Source organism: Cynara cardunculus (assembly GCF_001531365.2).
Source record: "Cynara cardunculus var. scolymus isolate 2C chromosome LG 2, CcrdV1, whole genome shotgun sequence".
Classification (NCBI taxonomy): domain Eukaryota; kingdom Viridiplantae; phylum Streptophyta; class Magnoliopsida; order Asterales; family Asteraceae; genus Cynara; species Cynara cardunculus.
Genome location: NC_037529.1, coordinates 7,721,943 through 7,736,230, shown reverse-complemented (window position 1 = coordinate 7,736,230; position 14,288 = coordinate 7,721,943). Strand labels below are relative to the sequence as shown.

General features: G+C 37.1%; 1 protein-coding gene across 1 annotated transcript; it reads left to right on the top strand.

The window, feature by feature from the left end:
* Positions 1-2,212: 2,212 nt before the first annotated feature.
* LOC112507159 (ATP-dependent zinc metalloprotease FTSH 9, chloroplastic) lies at positions 2,213-12,670 on the top strand. Its single transcript, XM_025111602.1, has 13 exons — positions 2,213-3,260; positions 7,998-8,063; positions 8,142-8,276; positions 8,379-8,444; positions 8,930-9,115; positions 9,207-9,293; positions 9,382-9,495; positions 9,626-9,750; positions 9,846-9,954; positions 10,285-10,410; positions 11,047-11,370; positions 11,455-11,578; positions 12,234-12,670. The coding sequence occupies exons 1-13, from the start codon at positions 2,376-2,378 to the stop codon at positions 12,380-12,382; spliced, it is 2,496 nt and encodes an 831-aa protein (XP_024967370.1). The 5' UTR covers positions 2,213-2,375; the 3' UTR covers positions 12,383-12,670.
* The last annotated feature ends 1,618 nt before the right edge of the window (positions 12,671-14,288 follow it).

The window sequence follows — 14,288 nt, the reverse complement described above, 5'->3', positions numbered from 1 at the left end:
AGAAGAATAAAAAATGATCTTTTGTTTCACTGCAATTCACTATTATAATGTTATTTGCAGCCGTTGAAATTCATGTCCTTGCTGAATTTGCAACCTAACAACTCAGTAAATTCCACTAAAAGGTGTTGGGGGTTGGGAGGTGGGATGTACACAAACTTGTTCTCTACCCTAAAGGGTAGAGCGGTTGTTATTGTTTCCTGCAATTACTGCTTTCTGTGTAATTGGCAATCCAAGCACTGAAATTTGATTTGTCGTGCTATGACAAACATACCTTAAGTCTTTTACAATTCGTCTTGAAGAGATGAGAGTTAAGTGGCGCGACTCGGAGTAGTGGTTGCATCATCGGTTACCTCCAGATGATCTTCAGGAGCGTTTTAGACGTTATGATCAGTGCAAGTGGTTAGAAACCCATGGCATGGACGAGGAGAATTTGGTTCAAACGCTACCAAAGGATCTGAGAAGGGACATAAAGCGTCATTCTTTTCTTAGTTGTGTGTTCATGTTTTATGTATTCGTTTGGTACCTTGGATCTATGTTTAACCTTGATGTTGTACAATGTATTTATCTCAGTTGTCTTCATTTGTCAAGTAAAAGCATAATACCAAAGCGAATTGATTCCAGTACAAAACTAGATTGCATTGTACAATTAGGATATTGAACATTGAGGGATCTATATGCATTTTGTGATATATTATGGTTCTAATGAATATGTTGCATTTCAATGTGTAATTTATCTCATAACTCTACAAACTTTGATTATCTTTATGCATTTTTTAAGTATATAATATTTATATATAGGAAATAGAACAAATAAACTCACACACCTTCATCACCTTTGGTGAGGTTTGGACCCCTGACCTTCTAGGAGGCCAAAAACTCACATGCTGCTAGGCCAAAGACCCTTTAGTTTTATGCATATCTTTCTTAACAAATAGTAAGGATCAAAAGTCTTACTTATGAAGTGAGGGAAATGATTCTTACTCGGTAAGTGCTTTCATGATTTAAGACACTTATCAACAATCCTTTTTTTATGATTCACCTAGGGAGTGCTTACTGGTAAGCGTTTTATTAGAACGGTATTTATACTTCGCTAATGATTTGGTTCACTTTCACATACTTGAAGACATTTTTTTGCTTAAGATTTTTTGAACGATAAAATCTAAAATGTTTTGGGATTTTTGAGGTAGGCATTCATCTCGGTGAGTTTTTTAACATTTTATAATACAAAGAATCATACTAAAAAATAATACTAAAAACATCACAAAATTCATTAAAAATTAAGATATCGATCACACTAAGCAACTAATACTCTGATATCTAAAAATTCGGAATTAAATAATTAGACTCAACAAAATTAATCGGTTTAATTGATTAAAAATGCTTTTATGACATGTTATTCAAAGTTTTTAGCGTCTAACAATTTCAAATGTAAACGTTTATCGGTGTGTTTGCTTACATTTATCTATACTATATTATAAAGCATTTAACAAAAACTATTAAAAACCACTTTTTATGCGTAAAGTACTGTTTATTAATGCAGATTACTTAAAAATCAAGATTACAAGTAGATTGTGCGTAAGTACAACTTATTAACGCTTCATATCTGAATTCGTGTAACTAACTACAGATAAACATAATCAAATACAAGATAAACATCTCATTTTAAATATAAAAAATCTAAAATATAATTAAGATAATCATTAAGTTATAACAGAATATTTAATTATTATCTTTATAAAATGTTATAWTATTAAAMCAAAAATAAATTATTTCRTTATTAAACTTAAATTAAATTATAATAAAAAAATAAATTAAAGAAATTAGATAAAAAATAAGAACTTTTAAATAGTTGATTTGATATTAACATTGATATATTTTTTTCAAATTTATATTTTATTCAAAAATAAAATCATTATTTGTTTTCTTAAAAACACATAAAATTGTATTATAACATCGACAGAGATAAATAATAAAATAAAACATTAAAACCGAGATATGTCTCACTGCATTACACGGATACTCTTCTAATTTAAAATTTATATCTGGCTGCATTACGTGGATAGAAAACTTGCATTGAATTACAGTAACAAAATATACGATTATTGAAAATATTTTTATTCATTTTATCCGAATTTGGTTTTGTCTTTTTTAGCGATCACCAAAGCATGAAGGGACAACGAAAGCAAAGAGTTGAATGGTCCACAAATCTTCTTCAACCTCCATGCCCTCTCTCCCTCTAAAAATAATCGTAATCCTGATCCATACCCACACCAGATTTGCCATATCTTTCCTAATTCAGTAGCAGCGTATGTGTAAAGATTTCTTCCATCGTTTTCAAAGTTTTTGTTGATTTCAATTTCAAGAATTTATAGGGCATGGCAGCTGTGGAAACGCTACGACCGATAATTCATGGTCAAATCCATGCAAACTATTCCAATTACCATCCTAAATATTCATACAGGTACACTTCTTTCCGCGATAGATTTCGTGTTCTACATGAGAATTCGAATCTTTTGGTTATCAAATCGTCGTTATCGGTTCGCCCACTCACCAATTTGTACAGAGAATCTAGGGTTTCCAACTCGTTAAATTCTTGGGGAGGAGGGTTAGGGTTTCTCAAGGTGAACCAAAGTTGTAGAGGCAGGAATAAAGTGGGTGTAAATAATAGTTCATGCGAACATGATACAGAATCCTCGGGGGAGAAGAGTGAGAGTGAGAGCAATAAAGTGAGTAAGAAGAGAGACAAGGGGGAGAAGAAGGGGAAGGGAGGTTGGGGGTGGGGAAAAGGCGGTGGGAAATGGAGGTGGCAACCCATAATTCAGGCCCAAGAGATTGGTGTTTTGTTGTTGCAATTAGGGATAGTTATGTTTGTCATGAGGTTGCTTAGGCCAGGCCTTCCATTGCCGGGGTCGGAACCTAGGGTTCCGACCATGTTCGTGAGCGTGCCTTACAGTGATTTCTTGAATAAAGTGGGCACTAATCAGGTGCAAAAGGTGGAGGTTGATGGGGTTCATATAATGTTTAAGCTGAAGCAAGAGCAGGGTACTCCAGAAAGTGAAATTAATAGTGGTAGTAGTAGTACTATAAGTAAAATGCAGGATTCGGAGTTGTTATTGAGGACTGTGGCACCTACAAAGAGGATTGTTTACACAACGACCCGGCCTAATGATATTAAGACTCCTTATGAGAAAATGCTTGAAAACGACGTGGAATTTGGATCTCCTGATAAGAGGTCTGGTGGGTTCTTGAACTCTGCGTTGGTAAGTTCTTCTGTGGAGTTGATTTTATGCAGCTATGCACATTTATTTACCGGAAGTCACTATCATGTTGTGTCTTCATGATAACAAGGTGATGCTTGCGGCTGTTTTTACACCAATGTTTGATTATATTATATGGAAATACTACATTGCCCTTAAGTGTTGCGGACGCATTATCTTACTAATATCATGGCAATACCTTTATATTAGTTGTGGACGGGATTTTGTGTGTGAAAACTTTAGATGAAGCTTTTGTGTGTGGTAGTTCTGGTGGGAAGGGAAGTAACCTTGGAAAATGATAGTCATCACATTTGCACAATTACCAGTTTTATGTCTCTTATATATTATGTAAGCATAGTTCAGTGGTATCACATGCTATCACAAATTGATGGGGGAGCATTTGAATTCACTAATATAAATGTAATTAATTTGTTAGAAATGACATGCCGCTATGTACAACTTCTTAGGATATAAACACCCCCTACCAGTGCAACTTCTATCGAAAAGCCATGCATTGAACGTGATTATTGCTTGCTCTTTTGAAGATGCTAATTTGCGATCATGAATTGCAACACTAACCATGTGTTGCTATTGTAAATGTATAAACCGAACCAAATGAAGCCCACGAATCCCACATGAAGTGGGGTCAGGGTAGGGTAAGATACACATGGCCTTTCCTCTACCTTGAGGGATAAATAGGTTGTTTCCATCGAAGACCCCAACTTCTGAAATGTATCACTTAGCTAAAACATTTTTTTTGTAGGATCAACAATAGAATATCAACTCATGTTTCGTTGAGAATGGACACCCTCTTCTCCTGATTCTATGACTTTCCTTGGCTATAATGTGATTGTTGATCCAAGGGATTGGTTTCTTAGCATGGACTATTCACCTTTTAGCACGTGTTGATTTCCTTCCCATCTGAATGATAAAAAACATAGGAAAGGGACAATAGAGAAAATCCACTTCTTCATGTTACTCTTGGCAGTGACTTGTTCATGGTACAAGTCTCGTGATAGACCCAAACGTGTACAATCGTATTAATGGCAAAACTGGACTGATTACAATGAAAAATTAGATGGGAATTTGAGAGCCCATTTCTGTTCTACACGATCAAAAGATCACACAAAAACTGAATGAAATCCTATGCCAAAACCATGCACGTGCCATATACCATTCTCCTTGCCTTCTTTATTATATTTCCAAAATTACCCCCTCAACTTTACTCTTTATTTATCTTTGGACCCCTCCTCGGATATACTTTCGTAATTGGAGGCTTATCTATACTCTGCTCTCAATTACTCACCTTGTCCTCGAGGTGGAATATTGGAACCTGCTTACACATATCCGTGTACGACTCCCATGTGTCTTCAAACTTTGGCAATCCCCCCAACCAAGAAGGACTTCGATGTCATTATTGTTATGATATCGAATACCTTTCAGAGTTTTTGGTTCTATTGGCAGCTCTCAATTATCTTTAAGTGCTGCAGGGAGATGTGTATGTGTTCCATGATCGCCAACAACTTTTTTCAGTTGAGACACATGAAAAACAGGGTGGCTACTCCCCTCGGGAAACTGTAAACAGTAAGCCACCTTGCCAATAAAAGGCCTATAAAAATGAGGGGCTAATTTAACATTTTGGTGTGTGGCCAAAGACGTTTGTCGATATGGTCATGTCTTTAAAAATACCCATTGTCCAACCGACAACTCCACATTCCTTCGATGTTTATCCGCCGATGCTCGCATTCTTTGTTGAGCTCGGAGTAAATGGGTACATAGCTCCGACAACATTCTATCTCTTTCTAGCAGCATCTGATCCACATTAGAATTAGAGACCTTCATATCCGCCTACAGGGTTATTTTGGGAGGATCTCGACCATACAATTTCTTGAATGGGGTGGTGTGGGAGGACGTATGGAACGAGGTATTGTAGGAGTATTCAGCCCATGGCAGCCAAATAACCCACTTTCGTGGCTATGCTCCGGCGAAACAACGTAAGTGAGCCTCAATTCCCGGTTTACCACTTCAGTTTTTCCCATCACTCTGAGGGTGGTAAGCCGTGCTAAATCTGAGTTTAGTTCCCTATAATTGCCAAAGTTCCTGCCAAAAATGGCTAAGGAAGACTTTATCTCGGTCCGAGACTATAGACCTTGGCACCCCATGAAGATGCACGATCTCCTTCACAAAAATGCCTGCTACTTTAGGTGCTGTGAAGGGGTGTTTAAGAGCTATATAGTGGCTGAATTTACTCAGCCGATCAACCACCACTAATAGAGAGTTAAAGCCCTCGAAAATGGGTAATCATTCTACGAGATCCATGGATAAATCTTCCCAAACCCGCTGTGGAACATCCAAAGGCTGTAGTAAACCGGCCGGCGTCAATGTCGAACTTTTATTACGTTGACAAGTCACACACGCGGCTACATAGTTCTGGACAGCCAACCTCATTCCTTCCCACCAAAATTCGGCTAGGACCCCCGCATGACTCCCAATGGCTCCATCATGGAATTCCATAAGTAACTGGGTAATGATAGGAGATTTGATGGGGATTACGAGCTTACCATGCTGGAGTAACAAATTGTCTCGCAACTAAAATGGGCCTGGGGAAGCCGGATCAAGTTGTAAAGCATCAATGCAGGCTTTACACTTAGGGTCTTGGTTTATTTGTTCAATCAATCGAGTGATGTCCCATCCCTGAAAAGTAAGTAATTCCATTAAGGTTGGGTCATGGGGTCTTCTAGATAAAGCATCTGCAACCGCATTATCTTTTCCCGGTTTGAACTGGATCAAGAAATCAAACCCAATCAGTTTGATTAGCCATTTCTAATACTCTGTAGTCACCTCCCTCTGTTCTAACAAGTATTTAAGACTATGTTGATCCGTCTTAACAATGAAGTGCCTTCCCAAAATATAATGTTTCCACTTTTTGACAGCCAACACGATAGCCATCAATTCGCGCTCATAGATGGACTTAAACTTTCCTCCAGTTGGTAAAGCTTGACTGAAGTAAGCTATTGGCCTTTGCTACTGCATCAAAACAGCCCCCACACTCGTACCAGAAGAATCCGTTTCTACAATGAATTCTTTATTGAAATCCGGTAAGGCTAACACCGGCAAGCCCATCATAGCAGCCTTTAATTGTTGAAAAGCTGTTTCGGACTCCCCATTCAAAAATCTTGGTCAATGTAAATGTTTATGTTACACTCATCTTGCATTTGTGCTACTTGAGGCCTAAGAATCTACCTGTAAGTCGCAGTAGGTTGTATGTTTTCTTGTGAAACCTACATTTTAGCTTAGAACATGGCTTTTCAATCACACAAAACACTAGGGATGTCATTCCATCCACTCTTCCTTTACCTAAAAATTAATTTCTGAATCAGGGAAGATACATCTTAACTACTACTCCCTCCATCCCAAAATAAGTGTCCGCATTTATGTTTCAGTTTGTCCCAAAATAAGCGCCCACTTTCAAAATCTCAAAGGAAGTGTTCACAACCAGTGAGTTGTAAACTACTGTAGAACTTAAGATTTTTTCTCCTTATCTAATCTTGGAGATAGTAGGAAAGAAAGCCAACAAGCGTTACTCCAAGACCTTTTTGTCTTTTTGAACAATTGAAGTTGACATAAAAAATTTGACAAAATTTGAAATGGGTCTAATACCTCCCTTGAACAAAAAGAATAATGAACAAAAAGCGAGTGAAAAAAACTTGCACCAAGAGTAATGGACCCATCGCAAAGTTATCTGGTTTATATGTTACCTTCCATTATTCAAGCAAGGGGGTGCCGGAGTAAAGTTTGTTGGTTTTCTCTGTGTTTATGTCGTTAATCTTGCTACCATTTGGAAAACCTTCTGTGAAATCTTTCACAGCCACTGCTCTTTCTACCTACATACTGAACATTAAGATATATAATTTCACTAATCATCCTGAACTGGTTCTTGTAGGTTTTCTCAAAGTTATGTCTTTATTAATTCTACCAGTTTGTCTTCTACTCTATACTAATCACTCCTAGAATCTCATCTGTTAGTTAACTGGTTGATTTTAGCTCCTTGGCTTCTCTGTTAATGATCCTACATTCTCCTACCTGGTCTTATCCTACACGTTTGAACTAAATTTATTGCCTCATGCACTATTGCTCTCTTCTAACAACACTTGTGGGGTGAGGTGGTGCTTCACTAAGAGAATACAACCCATCTTTTGTTTACTTCCATAAACAAGTCCATGCGGGCTCTATAATCTTTACATAGGCGTGACTCTCATTTAAGGGCTAAGGGAACCCCCCTACAAAATTTGATTTTCATAGATGTGACTTGCATGTAACTCAAATCATCTCAGCGATTAATCTAGATTAGGGAAATGGCTGATGTCATAATCAACAATTATCAGTAAGAGTAGGAAGCAGACCACTGATGGTGTGTTTATTTGGTTAAAGGTTTCCTCATTGGATTGATGGCAACATCAATGTCAGAACTTTTATTGCCAACTCATTGCTTTGGGGTAATTGAAGATACTAATATGGAACTACTTACTAGCATTGATGGTGAAAAACAAAAGGAGTTGGTAATCCTTCAAATTTTGTGAAATATCTGGTTGTACCTTTTGCAAATAATGCCGGCCTCCATTGCCGATTTCTTATTGCTAACTATATGGCATTGAGATGCAATTTTTACTTGCCCATAATGTATGTTTTGGTCAGTTGTCTGTTATATCTAATTTCAAATGTTTTACTCTATTTTTGCAGATAGCATTGTTTTATGTTGCTGTGTTAGCAGGGCTACTTCACCGTTTCCCTGTAAACTTTTCTCAGGTATTAGACGGCTTTTGACATTCAATTATTTTGCTTCTTTTAGTGAGGGATTGATTGATTAATTGATTGCATATCCAGCATACTGCTGGTCAGCTTAGAAACCGCAAGTCCGGTGGTTCAGGTGGGTCAAAAGTTTCTGAACAAGGGGAAGCCATCACATTTTCTGATGTTGCTGGTGTTGATGAGGCGAAGGAGGAGCTTGAGGAAATTGTAGTAAGTTCACGGCCTTTAGTTATAAACATTACAGCTTTATGTGGCTTTTCAAGTGTTCCTTCTAATTCGCTAGTCTTTTGTATGGCAATCAACTCAATTCAGGAATTTCTCAGAAACCCGGAAAGATATATAAGGCTTGGTGCTCGTCCTCCACGCGGTGTTCTCCTGGTGAGTTCAAAATGCTTAGCAAGATAGTATGAATACTTATATATATATATATATATATATATATTCAGAAGTGAATAAATAATTTATTTTGTCTAGACGAAATGTCATATGCCTTGTGTAACTTATGTATGATTATCTTCCCAACTTCCATTCGGGAGTAACTATGACATATGAGAAGGTTTTGGATATACTGTTCAACATAATTTCCTATGTTAAGCACGGCATATACATTCACCATTGTCAGATCTGGTTAGCACAGGGCAAGGGCATATTTAAGGAGTGAGGGGGTTCCCGTGCTACCGCTCTATTGTCTTATTTTATGTTATTTTGTTCCCCGGCTTGGAAATTTTTCTGGACCCACCTCTGGGTTAGCTTGTGCACATTGGCTGGATATTCTGCTCAAAACCATTAATCCAGTTAGAGATTTTGGTATATTGTGTTTAAACGAGTGTTTGATTTGTGAAATGGCTTTGGGTATCTTACAGGTTGGTCTTCCTGGGACAGGTAAGACGCTTTTGGCAAAGGCTGTAGCTGGGGAAGCTGAAGTACCGTTCATTAGTTGTTCTGCAAGTGAGTTTGTAGAACTTTACGTAGGCATGGGAGCATCACGAGTACGAGATCTCTTTGCAAGGGCAAAGAAGGAGGCACCATCAATCATATTTATAGACGAGGTTGGAATATTATGTTCAAAGTCCCGAGCTAGTCTTCTGGCTATATAAGATGCTTAGTTATATTACTCTAATTTGCTTTTCTTCTTTGCAGATTGATGCTGTGGCCAAGAGCCGTGATGGTAAATTCCGCATTGTCAGCAATGATGAGCGAGAACAGACTTTGAACCAGCTGCTCACTGTAATATTTCACAAATTACTTCTTTTTTAAGTGTATGGTATATTCTTCTAATGCTTTACTTACACATGTGTTTTAAACCATCTTGCAGGAGATGGATGGTTTCGACAGTAATTCTGCTGTAATCGTTCTTGGAGCAACCAACCGTGCTGATGTTTTAGATCCGGCCCTTCGACGACCTGGGAGATTTGATCGTGTGGTTATGGTTTGTCTTCTTCTCCCTTTTGGTATTTACCTCTCTAATAGTTTGCTTTTTCTGTTTTCAACCCCAAAATGGCAATTCACATAGATTTGGTTGCTTTCTTTCTTCTTGAAAATGGTCATCTGTTTTTCAGGTAGAAACACCTGATAGGGTTGGCAGAAATGCTATTTTGAACGTGCATGTTTCTAAGAAAGAGCTCCCTTTGGGAGAGGATGTTGATCTTGCTAACATCGCTTCCATGACCACTGGTTTCACTGGGTAATCAACTATTTGTTTATTGAAACCAATCTTTACTTGTAAATGCCTATTTATTTGTCAGTAATTGAACGATGATCCTTTGATTGGGCTTGCAGGGCAGACCTTGCAAATTTGGTAAATGAAGCAGCTTTGTTGGCAGGAAGACAAAATAAAGTAGTGGTGGAGAAAATGGACTTCATCCAAGCAGTAGAGCGTTCAATTGCTGTAATTCTCTTCTATTTCTTCCCAGAAGACAGTATTTCGTTAATACATGACACTGCATGTGTTTGTTTGCAAAGTCTTCATGGAAACAGTTGTTCTACTCTCTGGAGTAGAGGACCCCTGACCCCACCTCCGGGTGGGATATTCTGGGCTCGTTGGGTTTGGTATGCATTTGTCTGCAAATGTCACAGGTTAACTAGATTTTATCTACTTTATATGGTACATTTAGATCGAGATTTTAGGGTATAATATGCATGAGTTGAATGCTCTTTTATGTTGGAACATTCCTTTATGTCTTATGCACTCTGCTTTTTGTTTGTGATAACATGACAGGGGATTGAAAAGAAAACGGCAAAGTTGCAAGGTACAGAGAAAGCAGTGGTTGCTCGTCATGAAGCTGGTCATGCAGTAGTTGGCACCGCTGTTTCCAAACTTCTTTCAGGACAACCGAGGGTCGAGGTAACAGATCTTGAGTAAACTCCTGCCTTCTGTAGTGGCATTTTCTAAGCATAAAACTGTTCAGAAATGTCGTTGCGTAGCAAGCACACACACAAAAGCTATATGAACGTGTATGAATTTCAACAAGAGTCCCTGCGGCTTTAGCTTAGTGGGTAAGGAGGTGGGGATACTTGCAAAATTGAGTGGGAGGTCTGGGGTTGTACTCCAGGCACCACCTCCTCATGAGGGTGTGTTTGGTACATGAACGGAACTGGACGGACGGGCGAGAGTGAGGTAGTCGAGTGAGAATTATTGGAGGTTTAGGGGTTTTAATTTGGCATTGGGTAGTTTAGTAATTTATCAATCTTCTCCAGTCTCCCGTACTTTTGTTCCACCTATTTTGGTGGGACATGAAAAATGCATTTTTGTCCCACTCAGTTCGTCTTGTCTCAGTTGCATCAAATATGGGACAAATACTTCCTGTCCCGCGTCTTAAAGGTACCCGATGGCCATGGGACCAGTGTGGTGGGCTCTCCAGAGGGTGACGTCATACCCTTCTTGCATAAAGTTCAACAAGAAAATTTTGCTGCGACAAGATCGATAATATAGTAGTATACCATGATAAATGACAAGAATTCCTGTTTTGTTTTCCATCAGAAGCTAAGCATACTGCCAAGGTCAGGAGGAGCATTGGGATTTACTTACACTCCTCCAACCACCGAGGATAGATATTTGCTTTTCGTGGATGAACTAAGAGGACGTTTGGTTACCCTTCTTGGAGGACGTGCCGCCGAAGAAATTATTTACTCGGGTCGTGTGTCAACAGGTGCACTTGATGACATACGTCGAGCTACAGACATGGCATATAAGGCTATTGCTGAATATGGTCTCAATCGCACCATAGGCCCAATCTCATTGGCAACACTTTCTAATGGTGGCATGGATGATTCTGGAGGATCTATGGGTTTCGGAAGGGATCAGGTTTTTTTTTTCTTTGGTTTTTTTGGTAATTTTAGTTTTTTTTATGAATAAAAGTTGATGATGAACATTTTGCATATGATATAGGGGCATCTAGTGGATCTTGTTCAAAGAGAAGTTAAGTTGATGCTTCAATCGGCACTAGACGTGGCACTTTCCGTCATGCGTGCTAATCCCACTGTTTTGGAGGGGCTTGGTGCTTATCTTGAAGGTAACGAGACAATATTAGTAAACTAAAACCCTAAAACCTCTATAATTCTTTCACCCTCCCATCACGTCCTATCCAATCCCATCTGCTTACCAACCACCCTTAGGGTGTGTTTGGTATTAAAACAGGACATGACATGACAGAACAACTAATCAACATTTGGTAAGACAGAATTGGACATGACAAAATAGATAAAATGATTAATTTACCCCTAACGAGTTGTTTATATATTTTGATTAATTTATATATTTTATTAAATTATAATAAAATAAATATTTTTTATAACAAAATGTATCATTAGTGAAAGTTTAAAGAATATAAAATACAATGGATAAAATTTAAATAATGAATAAAATGTAAAGAAGGAGGAGTATCTGATGTTTTAGAAAAGAATTAGGTTTTACTTTGAGGACCTATTGGTAAAATATAGGCCTGTTCCATGAATTGGGGTTGGAACACGCTTGTTCCACTTTGTTCCACATGAAGTCTTGTCAAACATAAAAAAGTGATCCCTGGTCTGGTGTGTCCTATCTTTTTACAGTGTATCAAACGCACCCTTATGTCAGGTTTGTGTACCTACGGATGAAATATACCAGGCCTGTTTGGTTTTCTTTACCGTAAAAATTCATGGTTGTTTATTTTAATTGTGAATTTGCAGAAAAGGAGAAAGTGGAAGGAGAAGAGTTGCAAGAATGGTTGAAGTTGGTGGTTGCACCGGAGGAACTTGCTGATTTTGTTAGAGGCACAACGGCGGAGACGTTTCTGCCATTACAGTCGGCGTCACCTGAACTAAAGCAACTACTGTAACACACAGTGACCATCCTCCATCTGCAATGCAACTTTGTATATTACAACACCCAGTTAATTAATTAGATCTATATATATATATATATATATATACATATATATGTATGTATGTTGAGTAGTAGTTGCAGAAATTGGGGTTGGAACTATATATATAAATTTCTTTTGATTCCATTTTTAGCCAATCCCAACTAGTTTGGGATAAAAAGAAAGGCTGTTGTTTTATGTATACAACACAGCATTTGTAATTTTCTGCTACTTTTAACATTAAAATCTAAAGCTTTCACTTCACTGAACTGTCTGTCTACTAACATCAAGATTCTTAATAATACTTTTCAGGTATTGATGTATGCATCCTTTTAATTGTCTGAATGAGTCCAGAAATTGAAAAATAGGTATTGATGTTGAGGTTTGTGAGCAGGAAATTAATAGGTAGGGGTGCATTTAGCAATATATAAGGGTGTATTTAACGTATTCCAAATTTTTATGCCATGAGGTATATTACAGTTACGACAGGTGTTGCTGTTTGAACCCTTGGTTAATTAAAGCTTTGAATATATAGAAATAGATGTAAACAAAATATAGAACCCGCTAAAATGGGTCCTGGGCCCGGGATCCTCGGTAGACTCAAACCGGGGCCGGGGGCTGTTACTCAAACCGGGATGGGGCCGGGGATTCCTGATAGATTCAAACTAACGGATATTTTCATGGGGTTTCACTGGGGACGGAGTGTTAATCCCCGTACCCGCCGAGGGCTGTTACTAAAAACCAGGGCCGGGGCCATGGACTACAAAACCTGCCTCGTTGTCATGCCTATATATTACTTAAAACTCAATATTTATGTTTTATCTGCAGTTAGTTACACGAATTTAAACATGAAATTTTAATAAGTTATACTTACGCACAATTTACTTGTAATCTTTAATTTTAAGTAATATGATAAAATAATATTTCATGCCTAAAAAAATATTTTTAAGAGTTTTTGTCAAATGCTTTATAATATAGTATAAGTTATATTATTAAATAAAAATAAGTTACTTGATTATTAAACCTAAATTAAATTATAATAAAAAATTAAATTAAAGAAATTACAAAAAAACAAGAACTTTTATATATTAATTTGACACTAATGTCGATATATATTTTTCAAAATTTTATGATATTTTCAGACTTATACTTTATTCAAAAATAAAAAAAACATTATCCCTTTCTCAAAACGTATATAACTGTATTATAACATCCATAGTGATAAAAAATAAAACAAAACACTAAAATCAAGATGTATCTCGTTACATTGCATGAGTACCATTTTAGTGATGAGCAACCCTCCGACCCCATTAGGGTTGATCTATATTTAAGCAACAGATCACAATTTTAAATACTCAACTGCTTTTGTAGTTTTGTATAACTATTTGAGTATAATTTTAATTTCTTAACTATGGATGTCTAAAACAATTTATATGTTTCTCGACTATTCTTAGGAGTCCTCAAGAGTAGTAAGAAAATCCAATGACCTTGTAGAATTTAAGCTGGTGAGTGAAAATCCTCATAAACCCAAACCTCATCATCAGTTAAGCCAACTCACGAAATCTGGATACAAATTTGATTATTGTTAATAACAAACAATTGGAAATTACATGTAAGCAATACAGTAAATGACGTCATCTTAACGGTATTTTTGAAATAAAGAGGGTGTTTGGGATTTGCTTATTTGAAGCAACTTATGCTTTTCTACAAAAATCCTTATTAACTTATTATAAGTTAGAATAGTTTAACTTCTTTAAAAACTCCTTATTACCAAACCGATATAAGTTGTTTATCCAAACACTTAAAAATATTTATTACCGATATTATACCAAAATAAGTTGTTTTTATAAGCAATCCTAAAACATCTCATATGTAATTAATA